The sequence below is a fragment of the Hemibagrus wyckioides genome, linkage group LG11 (assembly GCF_019097595.1).
Source record: "Hemibagrus wyckioides isolate EC202008001 linkage group LG11, SWU_Hwy_1.0, whole genome shotgun sequence".
Taxonomy (NCBI): domain Eukaryota; kingdom Metazoa; phylum Chordata; class Actinopteri; order Siluriformes; family Bagridae; genus Hemibagrus; species Hemibagrus wyckioides.
The window spans coordinates 27,060,553-27,079,538 of NC_080720.1; the positions used below are offsets into that span (position 1 = coordinate 27,060,553).

The 18,986-nt window shown below is 39.0% G+C and overlaps 2 protein-coding genes and 1 long non-coding RNA gene across 5 annotated transcripts; all 3 read right to left on the bottom strand.

The window, feature by feature from the left end:
* Nucleotides 1-4,405, bottom strand: catip (ciliogenesis associated TTC17 interacting protein). Its single transcript, XM_058402824.1, has 9 exons — nt 3,882-4,405; nt 2,335-2,520; nt 2,180-2,235; nt 1,907-1,993; nt 1,573-1,740; nt 1,142-1,266; nt 913-989; nt 742-830; nt 1-276 (listed from the first exon to the last, which is right to left on the bottom strand). The coding sequence occupies exons 1-9, from the start codon at nt 3,979-3,981 to the stop codon at nt 61-63; spliced, it is 1,104 nt and encodes a 367-aa protein (XP_058258807.1). The 5' UTR covers nt 3,982-4,405; the 3' UTR covers nt 1-60.
* Nucleotides 4,406-4,549: 144 nt separating this feature from the next.
* Nucleotides 4,550-10,916, bottom strand: pnkd (PNKD metallo-beta-lactamase domain containing). Of its 2 annotated transcripts, XM_058402826.1 has the most exons (10): nt 10,738-10,859; nt 10,607-10,622; nt 10,119-10,234; nt 9,677-9,789; nt 9,382-9,440; nt 8,763-8,855; nt 8,333-8,499; nt 7,086-7,172; nt 6,789-6,904; nt 4,550-6,633 (listed from the first exon to the last, which is right to left on the bottom strand). In XM_058402826.1, the coding sequence occupies exons 3-10, from the start codon at nt 10,198-10,200 to the stop codon at nt 6,460-6,462; spliced, it is 891 nt and encodes a 296-aa protein (XP_058258809.1). In that variant the 5' UTR covers nt 10,201-10,234; nt 10,607-10,622; nt 10,738-10,859; the 3' UTR covers nt 4,550-6,459. The 2 variants fall into 2 exon arrangements, with proteins under 2 accessions (XP_058258809.1, XP_058258808.1); XM_058402825.1 differs by lacking the exon at nt 10,607-10,622 and having other exon boundaries at nt 10,738-10,916.
* Nucleotides 10,917-12,838: 1,922 nt separating this feature from the next.
* LOC131361346 (uncharacterized) lies at nt 12,839-18,986 on the bottom strand. Of its 2 annotated transcripts, none has more exons than XR_009206019.1 (6): nt 18,869-18,986; nt 16,120-18,730; nt 15,230-15,541; nt 14,940-15,056; nt 13,953-14,807; nt 12,839-12,923 (listed from the first exon to the last, which is right to left on the bottom strand). It is a non-coding gene; the product is annotated as an uncharacterized LOC131361346 (long non-coding RNA). The 2 variants fall into 2 exon arrangements; XR_009206020.1 differs by having other exon boundaries at nt 16,120-18,633; nt 18,869-18,983.

Consider the following 18,986-nt stretch of genomic DNA (forward strand, 5'->3'; position numbering starts at 1 on the left):
TGGCACAAAAGCAAAAACTTTATTTAAACATTCACTGGAAAACATTAAAGCCTGGCTTGGCTAGGATTTGTTTTCTTGTGCAGCTGTTACATTTTGTGACGTGTTAAAGCTCCTGTCTGGTGGACGCTGAGGGTCAAAAGGAATGAAGAAGTCACGGGCAAAGGAGAAAACATCCTGAGGCTTTCTCAGCAGCAGCATTTGTAGGAAGTCAGCCAGTAGTGCTTTAAGCTCAGGGTGCTGTCTAACATAGGAGGAGTGATCAGCCTTTAGCTCTTCCTGCAACGAAAAGATTAGGAAGGACAGACAGATACTTAGCCTCTATTCTTACCATGCAAATCAGTCTCTATTCTTGGATAGTGCTATTGCTGGATGAGACTTCCAACACAATCGCCAATCCATACTGCTAATAATCTGTTTAGGCAGGTTTGGTAAAATGATGCTCATTCAAATACGTTTTTTAACATGACTTCCCTACAAATTCTCTTTGGGTGAATACCATGTGATACCCAACATGACGATACACTAGAGTAGCAGAATTTGCCAAAAAAGTCAAATATCCAGTCAAATGTGATTACATTGCTAGTTGATTAACAAGCTAGTAATTGATCTGCTATGCACTACTCATATGGGGATGTGAGGGTTAAAAGTCTCTCATGCTTTATAGCTGTTTCCCTATAATTATTATTTAAATAATTGACTTTACTTGTAGAATATATTTTGTTTCTAATCATGAATAACTACCTTTCTGTCAATAAACTTTGAGTACAGCTCAATATCCTCTTCCCAGACCAGGGGCTTCTTCTCAATGACTGATTTACGACCTCTCTCATCTGAAAACAAACCAAAAAACAGATGAGCCTTGCTTCTGATGTAGATATAAGCAGCAAGAAAGTAAAAGCCCAATATACAGACCTTCACTGTCTATAGGAGGAAGATGTAGGAGGCTCATTGTAACTGATGAACCAACCTGCACTCTGTTGGCTAAATGTCTGGAGTGAAAAAAAAAAAGCAATGAAAACAGCAATGATAAACGTCTCATGACTCATCATGAGATAATATATTTTATACTGTAACTAGTTGCAGTAAAAAGACTGAACAGACCCAGTGTATTCTTTAATCAAGAAAGAGAAAGAGGTCCTACCCATCTGGCAGGAAGTAGCAGTGCCAAGTTGCGGGGATTTTTTCTGCCGAGGAGACAGTCCTCTCAATGCCAAACACCTCCACCACCTCTTCGCCAATTAATTGCTTCTTGACCTCCAGTTCCCTCTGAATTAGGGTAAAACAGGAATTTCAGACAGATGAATATTAAACAGCTGAATTCTAAGAGTAGCAAAACCACCAATATAAAGCACCACTTTGGACTGTAATTACCACAAACAGTCTTAGACTCAAGCCTCCATTAGTGTTCAGCTGATAACTTCACCAAAATAGACTTCATGTTACAACTAGAATGGATTTCTTGGTTAGAGAATTGCACTTTTTGGCCATATAGTACACAAATGATTTATAATCACACTATCTGGTGTCACCTAGTTGAGAATGAACCTGAAAAATCTACTATAAAATACATACATAGGTTGACACTCCGATCTGGGTGTTGGTATCAAGTGAAAGGAATGTCAGATTTTCAGGAACTTTTTTCCGTTTAGCCAAAATGCGCAGGATCAGGAGGTTGGAGGCCTCAGACACAAAACCTTGCAGAGAATGCAGAGGGAATGTGAATGCTTGCTTCTTCACTTCCTACATAAAAGCAGAAACGAAGAAAGAAAATTTTAGCCTCTGCATATATTGAATTACAGTAGAAAAAATCGTGCACTCGCATGTAACCCTAGGTGCTCATGCAAACACACGGAGATTGACAGTTTATTATTGAAGTAGCATTAGAAAATGAAACCACTGCTCTTACGTCTTTCTCTGTGATGACTGTGTTCACTACTAGATGAGTGCTTTGCCTCACAATGTGTAACTTCTTGTCCAGTGCATGTTCCTGCAGCTGTAGCATTTACAACACAACGATGAATGAATAAGCTACATGTCTGTATATTTTCTAGGATAAAGTACAAGACTGGGATGTGAAATCCTTTATGAACACTGCTATAAGTTAGAAATTAATAAATAAAATAATAATATATAAAAGAAAAACATGGGATAGACTATCTGTCTGACAGACAGATAATACCTTCATATATTCATTATGATTCTCCTCTAGTGTGTCAAGGCTCCTGGATAGATAAGCTGTAAGCGGTAGATACAAGTACAGTTAAAATGATTTATAAATTATTATAAATAGATAGATTTATAAAAGAAGAGGCCGTGGTGCTGTGCTGTCCTCACCCGTAATAGAAGTGCCACATGGGATATTGTCGATTGCTCCATGGCTGTTAGCATGTACCAAATAACAAGGTTCATCATTATAGCTGGCCTTCTGTACACTAACACAGAACTCTCCTAGTTCTCTGCCAGTGTCTGAAACCGTCACCATAGAGTCCACAAACAGGCACTGATCTACATCTTTAGATGCTGAGAGACCAATAAGAAACACCAACAATTAACAAATCCATTCAAATAAAATTTGGACATTCTGATAAAATAAGCATTCTTTGTACTGTACATGGTTAATGCGTTTCATTAAATTATGGTGGATATGTGGAAATACACTATATTGCCAAAAGTTTTGGGACACCCCTCCAAATCATTGAATTCAGGTGTTGTTTTTCAGGGGTTGGGCTTGGCTCTTTAGTTCCAGTGAAAGGAACTTTTAATGTTTCAGCATACCAAGACATTTTGGACAATTTCATGCTCCCAACTTTGTCGAAACATTTTGGGGATATCCCCTTCCTGTTCCAACATGACACTGTGAGCCAGACCTTCTCGACCAACATCAGTGTCTGACCTCACAAATGCGCTTCTAGTGGAATGGTCAAAAATTCCCATAAACACAACCCTAAACCTTGTGGAAAGCCTTCCCAGAAGCGTTGAAGCTGTAAACTCCTCTTGGCCTGGCTCTCAGTCTCTGCTCTAATTCATCCCAGAGGTGTTCTATCGGGTTGAGGTCAGGACTCTGTGCAGGTCAGTCAAGTTCCTCCACATCAATTTTGCTCATCCATGTCTTTATGGACCGTTCTTTGTGCACTGGTGTGCAGTCATGTTGGAACAGGAAGGGATCATCCCCAAACTGTTCCCAGAACGTTGGAAGCATGAAATTGTCCAAAATGTCTTGGTAGGCTGAAGCATTAAGAGTTCCTTTCACTGGAACTAAGGGGTCAAGCCCAACCCCTGAAAAACAACACCTGAATTCAGTGATTTGGAGGGGTGTCCCAAAACCTTCAAAAATATACTGCATGTCTGCCTAACGAATAATTAAAAAAGCTAGTGCCTATCTGTACTATATGGCCAAAAGTATTTGGACACCTGAATATTTAACATCCCAAGGCAGTTGTTTCCCATTCATGTACAGCACCTTCCCAGAGGAGTGGAGGGTGTTAAAGGACTAAACCTGGAATGGGAAAGAGGTGTCCACAAACTTTTGGCTATATAGTGTAGTTCTTGTCTTGTCTGGATACACTAAAAAAAATTGCTTAAAACACAAACCTGGAATAATTAGCAAATCTGTGGCAAAGCTATTTCTTCGAATGATAAATATTTGTCCATTATCTCACGCTGGAGAAAGTTATCACCTAATGAAATGGTGACAAACTAATAATAAAGTAAAGACATTCAGGCTGGTGAAAGATCAGTCCTAAGAGGACAGACTTCTGTCATTACCAGATGGTAATTGTTTCAGCCTTATACTGATCACCGATCTCAGAACAGAGAGCTCTGTTAAGGGACAATCTCAAAGTTTAGACAGGATTCTGGGCTATAAAGATGAAGACACTTACCGATGCTGGAAAGAAACTCTAATGCTTCGATCGAGGCTTTGAGATCTTCTGTCTTTTCAGGCGGTGCCGCAGTTTCCTTCATATCTTTCAGTTTAAACATTGCTTACAAATGAGTGCGGGAAGTCTGAATAAACTACACTGCCATATGTCTTTATAAACAGCTTAACGTTGTTGTGTACATATAACAGATATCTGCAGCTTTATTAGAACGTTATGTTAAACACAGTCGCAAACAGACCCTATTCAACTAGCACCGTTGCTTGCAAACATCAACTGTGCTAAGATTTAACAATCTAACTACATTTACAAAACAGCTGGTTTTTAAAAATAATACAGTTTGCTGATTAAAACACGAACGAATATTTAAGAAGTGATATGTGAAGTTGCAGAGCTGCTGTTACGTTCATTTCCCAAACTCGCTCGGTCCTTGGTATCCATAGCAACGATGAGGCGAACATGTACTTTACCGTAAATCTGCTTGGAGTTGCGCAGTTAAACCTACAAGTCTTACGAGTTTGACTACATCTCATGATGCATCTCTCGTATTAATAAGCATGTTATAAAATAAAATTGTGTTATTTACAATGGTAAGGCATAATCAGGTACAATGTGTTACCGCTATCGAGGAGAAATACTTCCACAAGCACATTTCCAGAAATCAAGACCAATCAGTGTTATTGGTGTTACCGTACACCCTTTAATCACACCGCAACAAAATTGTTTTAAAGAGATGTTTGGTCTAAAGTTTACAGAGTGGGGGGAAAAAAGTGAAATACATTTAGTAATAAAGTGCCATTGTTCAAAAGGCTCATTATTAAAATCACTACATCTCCTTTTACACTCGTCATAGTACAAAGTTAGCTTTGCACAGAACAGAACAGACCTACCCAATAGGTGCACCTTTTCAGATGTACTGTTACACTATATAGCCAAAGGTATGTGGACATTATTGGGATTTGGTGTATCAGCCACACTTATTGCTAAAAGGGTGCATAAAATCAAGAAACGGAAATAGAACGGGTTGTACCAAAGTGCTCACTTGCTTTAAACATGGCACTGTCACCTTATGTCACCTTAGTCACAAGTCAGTCAGTGAAATTTCTGCCTTGCTAGATCTGTCCTGATCAGCTGTAAAGACTTATGTTTTGTTTAAAAAAAAAAGAGAAAAGAAAAGAAGAAGAAGCATGTTAGAGCAACAACAGATTAGCCATTTAACTCCAAGAGCTCCAGAGATTCACGGAATGGGTTTCCTTGTCCAAGCACTTGTACACACTATTGAACAAGGCCAAGCGTCAGCTGGAGAGGTGTACAGCATACTGTCACTGGAGTCTAGAGAAGCCGAAACATGTTCAAATCACCCTTCACTATCTGGCAGTCTGATGTACAAATCTGGTTTTAGTGAATGCCAGGAGAACTCTCTCTACCATGAATGGATAGCACCAACAGTTTGGTGGAGGAGGGAAACTATTCTGGGACTGTTTTTCAGTGTTTAGGCTAAGCCCCTTAGTTTCAGTGAAGGTTAATGTTAATGCTACATCAAACATAGCCTTTTTAGGCAATTGTATGTTTCCAATAACAGTTTGGCAAATGCCCTTTCCTGTTATGACTGTTCTCCTGTGCACAATGTGAAGTCCAGTCACAAATGGTTTTATGTTTGGTGTGGAGGAACTCTGCTGGCCTGCACAGAGCCCTGAGCTCAACTCCAGTGAACACCTTTTGGAATAAACTGGGAGTCAACTGCAAGCCAGGTCTGACCTCAAAAATGCCCTTTATACTGAAATGCCACATCTTCCTACAGACTCCAAAGTCTTTCCAGTAGAAAGCTATTCCAGAAGAGTGGAAGCTGTTAAAAAAAAAAAGGTGAGCGTCATCATGACATAGACCATAAAAGTCTTCCATCTTAAGCACTTTCCCTAGGTTGATGAATTTACTGTTAGAAATGCTGACTGGAGACTCCTTTAATGTCCACTGGTTTAGAACCCATTATTACAATTATTACTAGCATTAGATTTTGTGTAGTGTTGGCCATATAATTGCTCTAAAGAGAATGTCCCACTGCAAAATCTTGTTTGGTCAGTAACGGTCTCTCTAGTTGGATGGATGGGTGTCCGACTAATTATCAGTAAGTGTATACAAACACTGTAGGTATACCTGATGAAATGTATGTATAAATGTAGATATGAATAATACATGTTGTCTAATAGTGATATAAATCATTTCATTTGGAAGTTTTAAGAATAATAAACATAGGGACCTGTTCTGTGCAGAGCTTGTAATGGTTATGGTTTATATAGTTTAAATACAGAATCTAATCTAGGCTAGAATAGAAATCACTCTACAACATCTGAAAAAAACTTCCCACACAGTTATCTTAGCCTTAGTGTTCAACCAAACATATCTCAATAATGCCCATATACAGCTTAGTGTCAGTGTCTTTTACATCTTAATTCACAGTCTACATTTCTGTGTGTTATCTCCTAATGGAGCAATAGCAGGCACTGTGCGTGAGGAATAAACAGGGCCAATTGGAATGGGTTAATATTGGTTTCTTCCTCCAAATCTAAATCTATCATGGCACCTATCGGCCCTTGTAAATGTCCTTCCGTCTGCGTAGCTCCTCTAAAACCCGAGCCCTATACGAGGTCCAGTCCTCATCATGGTTCTGCTGTAAGCCCAGAGCTTGGTGAAGATCCAGAGTATGGCTCCTCAAAAACGGATTGTACTGCTTTTCTTCCTCCAGAGTTGATGGGCTCTAATGTGAAAGGAGAATGATTTTTTTTTTTTTTTTTTGTAAATGATATAATATGGGCCATGGACATGTAGGCTATGTTCCAATGAGATCCTTCCTGAAACTAGCTAGATATATACAGTATATTTATAAATACGAATCTTATAAGTCTTCCTTACTGTGCAAAGTCGTTGACCTCGTTGTTGCAAGACCCACTGTAACTTCTGTTCACGTGCCACATTACCAGGCTCCACCTCTGCAGCAAACAGCAGATTATCTTCAGCATACTCATGCCCTAAGAAAAAAATTACAGAATGTTATCACTTGGCAATCATCTCTTAGCTCTTCATAGCTATATCAGGGCTCAGGTATAACCGGGACACTCTATATGAGCTACTGCTATCACTGGAAGACAGATCAACAGGAAAGCTGTAAAAAAAATATAAAGGGTTTGATGCATCACATTAGAGCCTTACCAGGCCAGAGCAGCGTGTCGTCGCTCAGTGAGCTGACTGTATCCAGTGATGATAACATTGTTGAAGCAGTTCCTTCAAACATTCGGCCTAAAAACGCAAAGAATGTTTGAATGATCCTCATTAATACACAGTGCATGACACTGTTTTGGCAGCAAAAGGGAAACCAACACAATATTAGGCAGGTGGTCATAATGTTATGCCAGGTTGGTGTATATAGTAATCATAAAATCTAATGTCAGCTATATAAGTGTAACATACATATTAACAGCAACAGCGATACATTAAATACAGTGTAGTTAGAAAAATCTACAATTAACCATGTACCTAATCGTTTCAGGGTCTCATTTACCAAGTTGGATGCAAATAAATCCAGTTTGTTTGGAAAAACATGAATACTACTAGAGCTCCTGAGTTTGTGTAAATTATTATACAAGAGACTGACTAATATCAACCCCGACTGATGGGCTTCAGACCTGCAGTGAGCTACTGTAATTTTATATACAGATTATTTTGGCAAGTTTAATTGCACATTTTAATTGTGTGCACATTTCGTAAAACATAGTCATTTCATATTACCATACATCATACCATATTATGACGTGAAAAACAAATTAAGACAGAAATGGTGTCAGAGTAAGCATGTGTCTGTGGTATGGCGTTACTGAAATATCACCCCTAGAAAGTGATCCTTCACCATTTATTCACCATTTTGTGCTTTGTTCTTTGCATGTCATGGTGTTTTGAGGCCATCTATAAATGAGAACCAGCTGGGTCATGATTGTGCTTGGTAATTTGTGGCTGACTGGCAGATTAGCGAGATACACATGTGAGCACGAGCGTTACCAGACAGGAAGTTTTGACTAGAGTTTTTAACTAACTACTTTCAGCCATTTCTTGCACCACACATACCACTGAGCCAGTTTACACACTCAACAATAAGGACATCAAAAATATTTAGAACGTTTCTGCTCCAAAAAGAGAATAATAGTAGCATTTGGAGCCATTGATACAGTTTGATTGTGCTACTACAGCACAAATACTTCAGCTATTTTTAACCACATCGAGCAAAACAATTGACTAAAATCTGCATGAGGTCTGACCAAAACAAGTTGTTGGATATGACATGGTAAAATAACATTTAAACAATTAAGGCTAAAACTACTAGAATGAGTCTTTTGCCTTAGTGGAAGAGCATTAGGAAATGCAGTTAAATGAGATATCAGGATTCTTGACATATTCAGACTTACCACACCCTGAGAGGAAGAGAAGGTCTCCTGAGAAGAGGCTGCTGGGACCCCCAAACAGTCTGCCATCCAGGAGGTAGATCATGTGACCCACAGTATGGCCAGGGGTATAGAAAACCCTGAACTGCAGCCGTGTCCCAACATCTATGACATCTTTGTCCGCTATAGGGCTAGACAACCCCGACAGAGAGCCCAGAGTTACATTTAGCAAATAAATAAATAAAATAATCATTAGAAAAATAAATAAAATAAAACAAAACAATAATAATAATAAAAAATTATTATTATTATTATTATTATTATTATTATTATTATTAATAATAATACCACTATTAAGCACAGCAAAGTCTATAAAATTGCTGAGATAATGTGGGGATCTTTAAAGCACAAGTATAGGACTGAATGTAAGAATCCGCTGGGAAAAAGCACTTACTGTGTAAGACCAGGGATGTTATCCATAACATTTCCATACACCCTACACGAGCTGTGGTGCCTTTTTAGAGCTCTGTTTCCTCCGCTGTGGTCCCTGACAAAATAACATATGCACACATATATAGGTTTAGAAATAATGGATATTAAAAAGAAAGTCTACACAGCCTTGTTAAATGGAAGGTATTTGTGATGTAAAAAATTAAACCAAGAAAAAACAACATAGATAGAATGATGGTGGGACAACGTAAAGGACCTCATCAACCATACCTAGGGTGGCTAGATGGAAACCCAACTAAATGATTAGACCAATTCCAACAGGGGTAATAATTCCCTAATTCCTAAAGGTATGTTTGGTGCAACTAAATCATATCACCAAAAGAACCCCATACCCATGGTTCAGCTTGGTGGTGGCATGGTTTAAGGGAAATCATGCAAATATAAATGTGAGCTCATGAGTGAGAGCCATGGTTTATATTTCACATTACTACCGTACATCAAGGCCAGACCTTAAATTTATTTCCTCGGCCATGACTTGCCTTATAACAGGTTAGATTAGAATGTGACATAAAAACTAAACTGTGCAAATGTGTACAAGGCCAGCAGGTCCTTTCTCTACTCACCAGTGTTTGTGTGTGCAAAGTATGGCTTCTAATGTCGCCCCTTCCTCCTCCAGACAACTCTGTATGGATGTAAATAATCAAACCATAAAATAAGGCATATGTGAAATGTGAACAGGCTACAAAAATGGTCTTGTGGATACCGATGATCTTTAATAATTATATTTAAATAGACTTATACAGCAAGAAGAAACAAAATCAATTCGGTGTGGAATTTCAAACACAAAGGCACACCCAAATTAAATGGATATAACTAAAAAAAACACCTTAGAAAACCTTTAAGAGAAAGCACACACACCTGGACAGAGCGAGGATCAGCAGGGTCCACCACCACAGCAAGATCTGAAACTGTGTCAATGATCACATAGCTGTAGTTGTCAGACAGGATGGGTAATGGAATGATCTTGATACCTAGGATAACACAATTGCAATGAAAAACAAGAATGTGCTTATTCAAGCATGTTTATTGGCAATAAATCAAACCTGTACTAATACACTACAGTTTCTATAGTATCAACGCATTAACCCAGACTTGCATAGTAGATACTCCTCATAATTGACCTCAGGTGACAGCATTGTGTGAGTCTTCAGAACAGAGGACTTTTTCCTCAAAAAACAAAATAAGGACACTGGACGCTCCTTGACAAATATAACTAGACAAGAAATAACAAGACATTTTCTATTTTATATACATATAGTTTCGAAAGCTTCCACAGACCACCACAGATGATACTCCTCACCGTTTATTGTTGTAGGCTCAGTTCTAGAGTGTCCAGTGGGGTACTTCTCTCTCGCTTTTCTCATCTGGCGCTTGTAAAACATGTACCCAAGTTTGGTCCGTGTGTATAGAGAGTACCTGTGTAAAAACAAATCCTTATCATTTTAACACTGATAGTAATTCTTCTTCTTGACATAATGCTGTTTAACAACCTGAAATCATTGTGGGGGAACTTCAGTGCAATGGCAAACACTTATTTTTCTATTCTTTACACTAAATCATACCTTATTTATAATGATAATGGGATGAATACTGACAAGATTTAAAAATCCTACATGAATGAACCATTACAAAGCTTTTTTTTCTCCTCCTTTGATTTCTAGCACCCCTGTAATCAAGATATTTTTCACTTAGGGTATGATTGCATGAAAAGATCCAACCTTAAACATCCCCAGTGTCACGATGCACGACTCTACATGAAAACACAATGTTTGTGCAGTGATTTCTGACCTATTCACGCCTGTCTCTGTAATCAGAACAAGTCACGAAAATGAAAAGGATAAGGAAGCTACAATATAAAGGATATATTGTGCCAAAAAATCATTGACTCCATGAAATGTACACCAGGTGCACAGACTTACGCTATCCAAAACAGCGGTTTCTCCGTGCGTGCCATCAAATCTGCAATGAGACCTCTTTTCCATGGAGTTTTCGCAGGATTTCTGAGAAGGCGGTAAATGTAAAAACCCCCGCAGATCGAGGCAGCGACGCCGAGTAAACACACGGTCCAGTCCGGAAGCGCCATAACAACGGGCGTGGCCTAGGTTACGTCACTGGTAGCCTGGCTAAATCCCAAAGCGCTCGTTATCGGTGTTAAAGTCCACTACATAGTGAGTATTACAACACACTCTATTATCCAGTGCGCTTCTAATAGAGAGCATGGACCCATTTGGGATGTAACATACGCCATCAAAAACATGGGCCTAAAGAAATATCCTATTTGTTAGACAAAATGGTATGGGGCTAGGGCGGTGTGGTGGCGCAAGGTGCGGCGTTATTGTTCTTTTACAACCACGTTTTGGGAAGATGTACTTGTGTTTTTTTAGATCTAAAATTTATCAAAACAGTGTTTTATTTTGGAAGGACGTTGTGTTGGGATTGACTGATTTACAGTCCTGCTTAAAAAAAACCCCATCAATTCTTCATAATGAACCTAATTCAGTTATTACATATCCGACATATCTAAATACTCCAGACCTCTTTCTGCTGGATCACAGAACAAAACACACACCATCACACACACAAATACACACCATTATACACCATCACACACACAAATACACACCATCATGCATCACCATACACCATTACACACCATCATACACCATCACACAGTGAGGGAAAAAATGATTTGATCCCCTACTGATTTTGTACGTTTGCCCACTGACAAAGAAATGATCAGTCTGTAATTTTAATGGTAGGTTTATCTGAACAGTGAGAGACAGAATAACAACAAAAAAATCCAGAAAAACACATTTCAAAAAAGTTATACATTGATTTGAATTTTATTGAGTGAAATAAGTATTTGACCCCTTTGCAAAACATGACTCAGTACTTGGTGGCAAACCCTTGTTGGCAATCACAGACGTCAGACATTTCTTGTAGTTGGCCACCAGGTTTGCACACATCTCACATCTCAAAGAATTTGGGCTCTCTCCTCTTTGCAGATCCTCTCCAAGTCATTAAGGTTTTGTGGCTGACCCTTCAGCTCCCTCCACAGATTTTCTATGGGATTAAGGTCTGCAGACTGGCTAGGCCACTACAGGACCTTAATGTGCTTCTTTCTGAACCACTCCTTGTTGCCTTGGCCGTGTGTTTTGGGTCATTGTCAGGCTGGAATATCCATCCACAACCCATTTTTTATGCCCTCGCTGAGGGAAGGAGGTTGTCACTCAAGATTTGATGGTACATGGCTCCGTCCATCGTCCCTTTGATGCGGTGCGGTTGTCCTGTCACCTTAGCAGAAAAACACCCCCAAAGCATAATGTTTCCACCCATGTTTGATGGTGGGGATGGTCTTCTTGGAGTCATAGGCAGCATTCCTCCCCCTAACAAACACGGCGAGTTGAGTTGATGCCAAAGAGCTGGATTTTGGTCTCATTTGACCACAACACTTTCACCCAGTTCTCCTCTGAATCATTCAGATATTCACTGGCAGACTTCAGATGAGCCTGTACATGTGCTTTCTTTAGCAGGGGGACCTTGCGGGCACTACTGGATTTCAGTCTTTCACGGCGTAGTGTGTTACCAATTGTTTTCTTGGTGACTATGGTCCCAGCTGCCTTGAGATCATTGACAAAATCCTCCAGTGTAATTCTGGGCTGACTCCCTGAGAGTGCTCCTACTGTAATCTCAGCTCATTACCTGTATAAAAGACACCTGGGAGCCAGAAATCTTTCTGATTGATAGGGGATCAAACACTTATTTCACTCATTAAAATGCAAATCAATGTAGAACTTTTCTGAAATGCGTTTTTCTGGATTTTTTTTGTTGTTATTCTGCCTCTCACTGTTCAAATACACCTACCATTAAAATTACAGACTGATCATTTCTTTGTCAGTGGGCAAACGTACAAAATCAGCAGGGGATCAAATAATTTTTTCCCCTCACTGTACTTGTGTTATATTTCCAAACCATGTTCTCTAAATTTTCGAAAGCATATAAACTCCCATATATTAGCTCACCTCGGGCAAAATCACCTTGGTAATAAATAGCTGCTTCTCAGCTACAGTTCCAGGCAGGATTTTTTCCAGCCGCTGGATTAGGTCTGGAGTAGGAAGTAAAGAAATCAACAAACAAAAACTTAGCTAGACAAAAGACATTAAAAATACAAGACTAAAAATGTGGGTGAAATTGGCAACGTGCAATCTAGCAAGATGACATTTCATCCAGCCTTTCCTCCATTTTGCCATCCTCTTTCCTTGACTTGCTTTTTATTATCTAATGTAAAGAAAACTAACACGTTGTAAATCATCTCATCTCTGTTTAGTGTTTAGTTTTACATACAGTATGGACATTATTCAGCTGCTTTTTTTTGACATATACACGTTAACATGTTCAAGTGCTTACCATCTTAAGCAATTATGGATGGTCAGAAATATTACGATTAATAAATTACACATAAGATGTACTTCGTAGGTGATTTAACAGTCCTCCAGTACTAAAAACAAACAAACAATTATAGAATTCAGAGGTTGTATTTGTCTACAAATTGAGAATGTACTACATTACCAGCAAATCTACAAAACTCTTACTTACAAACTAACTTCTGAAATGTTTACCAAATGCCAATGGACAAAATTCACTATGACAATGTGGGGAATATGTGGGGAATTATGTGGGGAATAATGCTTTACTGTAGGCAGGTCTAATAATGAAGTGGCAAGTTTTCCCCTTCCCACGTTCACGTAACTTTAACTAAGAAATTACTGCAGCTCTATATCACCCTTTTTTAAGGTGTGGTAAATATCTGAATTTGGGCTACAAAGACAATTAGTCAATAGGCTAAACATGTGAACTGTGACAGGGAATATTACTTAATAAAAAGGTCCTGCTTTTGTGTGAAAAACAAGAGAAAAAACAGTCCACTTTATCTTCATATCAATAAATATTCTACAGTAATATTTTTTGAGTGCTGGAACAAATACTTGATTTTTCCACAGATACATTCTGTTGGAGAGAACTTGTCCACTCTGCAGCTTTCTGCACGCATTATACTGAAATGCATGTAATCATCAAATGCCATTTATGTAAATAAACCTTACAGATCATTGGATAACATCTTTAAATTTGTTACCTTTATCTCTCCATCTGTCAGAATGGCTTCTGCTTGAACACACTCCAGGATGTCATTTCTGTGTAAGACAAAAATAAACATTCACCTAAATTCAAACCACCTCTTTACATTTCACGTTTTGGTGTAAAATATACACCACTAATTACCAAAAAACAGTACTGTCGCTAACCGGCTTCACCAAGTTCAAATCAACCTGTAATTGCTTGTTGGCTGCAAGCTTTATATTTTCCAAGGTTGGGGCATAGAGTCTTCCATCATGTTTATGGAAAAACAGCTGTTTAGTGCGATTGTTGAAATGTAACAGGTTGGAAAGTGCTTAAAACTTAGCTTAGTTCACAACACCATGTACACGGGAGAAATGAAGGACTCCACCTGAACAATAGCAGAAAAAACAGCACATTCAAGTTATTACAAGGTTTTAAAATCCTTATCATCCATATCAGCGATGGATCCCTCTGAGGACACACCCAGGGCATAGCAAGCATCCTGGAGATCCTTTTTTTTGAGGCTGTAAATTAACATATTTAAATCATGTGAAAAACACTACATATCTCCTTATAAAAAACAAAAATATAATAAAAAAATAACAATATAAATATTGAGAAAACCTCATGGAGGGGTATATATGCGCAGTCACAGAATACGGAGTAAGATTAGCCCAATGTATAAGTTCGTTGATTCAATTATTTCGTGTACTATGTCCCTTATCTGTTTCGGGTGATGCTTGATGTCATCTGGCTTTCTTTTTTTTTTTCCATAGCCTTTTTGACCTCAGTTTTTAGGAGTATGTTTCCAACTCTGGTGCCAAAGTGGAGTGATGAACAGGTGTGCAGAATGGGTTTGTCACAGTTGTTCCTGTTAGTTAAAAACGCACAAAAACAATTTGTTAATAATTTATTTATGTACAAGACCCTTGTACAAATGTGTAATACTGATACCCTATGTTTAAATGTGTGATATTATTGAGCAGTGTCACTATATCCAAACCTGATATCAGTCCTTCCACTATTAGTGACTTGTCCAGATCTGACCATGTCTTTACAATGTCTACCTCCAGGTCTTTGTCAGAAATCATATCTGGATCAGAGCTTTTAAAAGTTCCAACTGCAAAGGACATGTAACAGTTACAAAGGCATGACAAACACACACCCTTTTACATAGAAGAGAGCCAGTACTACCTACAAATACAATTATTTCCATTAGTAATTCCAACAGAGATGCAGAACTTTCCATTAAACATCCTTAAGTAGGTTATTAAATATTTAATCCTTGCTCACCAATCATTCTTGGCACATATTTGTATATGCATGTCAGAAATCTTCATCTTAATCATCATTGCAGAATTTCTGATTCACAGATAACTTAAATAATCTTCCGTGGGACACTTTCCAATTAGCATCTGCTATTACCAAAGCTGGGTGGTATCCACACGGGTAGCAAGTGAATTCAAACTTAAATGTTGTCAATGACAAGAAGTGATGGAACGCTCTCCTCAGTATCTGGTGATGATATCAGTTGTCATTGAAAAATATCAAAATGTCCAGCATTGTTGGACATGAGATTGAGATTGTTCCACTGGTTGTCTTGTTCTGTAATTAAACAACATGCTAAAGTTATATACATTAGTACTAAATCATCTGCAAAGTTTTTTCAGTACCAAGACATAAACGAGTACACTTTAACCAAATATATAACTTAGTTGTATTCGAATAAACATTTATGTCTTACTGCCAAACCGGATAGCCGAAGCTCACACAAAGGCAGTGTCAAGAAGGCACAATTGTTAAAGTTATGAAATCCAGAAGAATATTATAGGACTCTCAGAATGTTTGCACACATTGGGCTCTATTTTCCAGCAACAGAAACGCCTATAAATGGAAAGTAATCATAAAAAGCTGACATAAATAATACCTTTTTTCTGTACTCATTGAGGTGGGTACTAAATTGTTGGTGGTTTTAGGAGAGACCCCTGATACCTTTGTAAAGCACTTTGAGTGTACAGTATAGTAGCATGTTAATGCTTTATACATTATAGTACAGCTGTAATGAAGCGCTACATACATAAATGATTCATGCTTCATGTACTGTCATTATATAAAGTCAGATATTAACGAGATATGTTGATAGATACATCCATGCAAAGGTATAGATTTGCGTGTTTACGTACCTTTTCGGACATGCTTTATCCCATACACCACAACTTGGGTGGTTATATCTTTGCTTGTATTGAGTGCTGGAGGGGTAGGCCTGGGACAATATGGGCAGGTGTTTTCTGAGGGAGCAAAATATGGTGGTGGTTCTTCCTCCTGAGTCCTCAGCTTTAAAGGTAATTCCTGCAGGCATGGGATGCGTTGATTTTGTTTTGAAAGGTATTCTGTCATAACACTGATTTTTTGTGTTCATATTGTGTGGCTTGCACATGATTCTGCTTTCAATCATGTGAGTCCCCAAATCAAATGTCCTCTACTTGAATATCTGAGGTTGACACTAGGGTGCCTGGGGACTCCTGAAAAATCCACCACATTCCCATCATTCGATGTACACAACAGTGTGATCTTCCAGTTCTTTGACACTGACAGTTCCACTGTCCTACCACTGCATCAAGTGTCATTCTTGTTCTCCCAAACTGACACCAGTTGTCTGTTTTATTTGTGAACACTGAAAAAAAATAAATACCACCATTCAGAGTATTCTTCGTCTCCAAAAAAATACTGGAATGACACCATCAACTCCATGGTTGTTGCAGCGTTGTTAAGTTGTTCACATTTGACAGTCCACTCTGAGGACATTAGACCTTTGCTCAGCATGTCCTTCAGTGAGATACACTGTAGTTCTGCAGGCTTTACATATGACTTGGCATTCTTGGTTCTTTCAAGGTGTACACACTCTTTTCCAAGATTTCCAGACGACCAAGCAATCTGCATAAATCGGCAACAATTCTCTACCTCATGGTCAGTGTTTGGTGGATTGGTTGACTTGATAACATGAATTGGGAAAAGAGGACTATGGTCATAGTTTAAAGTGACATAAATTTCGTTCCTTGCATCAATACGTATCATGAGTATAGTGTCATAGTTGTGTTCGTAACTTTTTGGGTACACTTAGTACAGCTTTGCAGTGTGGACATGGAAAAAGTTTTTAAGTCTTTAAGAGCGGTTTATCTGTGGAGTCACTGGTCACATCATCAGCTTTTCGTTTCAGTGATCTTGATTTCACTGCAAAAAGATAAACACTTGTCACAGCTGTAAATTTAAAACATTAAAAAAGGTTCAAACAACATATTCAAACTACAGTATCAGGAATGTGAGGACAAGAATAGTGAGAAAACCAGTTGCAGATAACCAGGTCACAGTTCTGGAGAAATGTTTACTTATCTTTAATTAGATGATAATGCAAGTTAAATAATCCACAAGTCAGCTCAAAAGACTTGACTGTAGTTCCAAAGAATAAATCCCCAAAATCCACAAGGTTAATCAGAAAAACATACAAAGATTCACAGGAATCCATTCAAAATACAAAAAATCAATATTTCCAAAAAGTCCAATTGGTACACAAAGTAAATCCATAAGGCATTTAGAAGAGCATTTGTCAAGAAATCAAAACAAGGAACTATACCAGATCCTTTTTTTAAGGATAAGAAAAAGGTCAAGGCATGGGAAACAAAGAAATTGGGCAATGGGTGACTTACATACACAAACAAACAGGTGCCACCTATTAGACATAATGACAGAGACTGAAAACATACAAATAGGCAATGGGGGCCTCCAGTGGCCAGAAATAAAATTCACAACCATGACAGGACCCCTCCTCTAGGTACAGCTCCTGACGGTCCTCCCAGGATGATCAGGTCAACAAGCGTGAAACTCCCTGATCAATTTGAGGTCAAGGATGTCCAGGGATGGGACCCAGGAGCGTTCCTCTGGGCCGTAGCCTTCCCAGTCCAACAGGTACTGAAGTGATCTCCGTACTTGGCAAGAGTCAAGTGTCCGATGGACCGTGTGAGCAGGCTGTGCCTCCAATGATCCGACAAGGAGGGGGAGGTCCATCTCTGGGAGTAAAAGGAGAAGAAACAACAGGTTTTAGACATTAATTTTTAGTGATCTAGTCAAAAACAAACGGTAGGTAACTAGATTTACTTTCCTTGAAATGCAGAAAGGACAGATGAACCACCAAGTCAGTGTGCAGGACTCCACACACAGTGGCAGGTTCTTAGTAGAAAGCCACACCCGTTGGCCAGGATGTAAGGTAGAAGCAGCTCGATGATGGCAATTGGCCTGGCATTCATACTGCTGAAAGGCCTGCAGAAGCCTGAGCCTAGCCCTCCTCCAGGTCAGACAGCAGCATCGAACAAAGCGTAGAGCAGATGAAACCCCAACCTCTGCCTCTTGGTCAGGGAATAATGTTGGTTTAAACACAACCCGGCGCTCAAAGAGGGACATACCAGTAGTTGAGGAATGCAGAGTGTTATGAGCATATCCTGCCCAAACGATGCCAAACAATGCCCAGGATGTAGGGTTGTTGGCTGTCATGCACCTCAGAGTGGTTTCTAGGTCCTGGTTCAGTCTCTCAGTTTGTCCATTAGACTCTGGGTGGAAACCGGAGGACAGACTCATCGTTGTACCCAGACAGAAGACATGCCAGAAGCGGGAAGAAAATTGTGGTCTTCTATTGGTGACAGTGTCTTGTGGAATCCCGAAGAACCAAAACACATGCTTAATGACAATTTCAGCAGTTTCCTTGGCAGAGGGCAACTTTGGCAAAGGGATAAACCTACATGCCTTTAAAAATCGGTCAACTATTACAATCAGTCAAAGCAAGTAGCTAATACGATATAGCCTACAGTGCATTTTTTTTTATGAAAACACAGAAACATAACTGTGATAATGAATCAGAAAGTGGTATCATCACACACTTACTTTCACTTTGGCAGCAGCCACAGCCGGAGAAAGTCCATGACCGGAGATGCCACTGCGAGATTCAGCTGCCAGATGCTGCAGTCTCAGCTTTGTGCAGAATATCAGGAACTCATTTCTG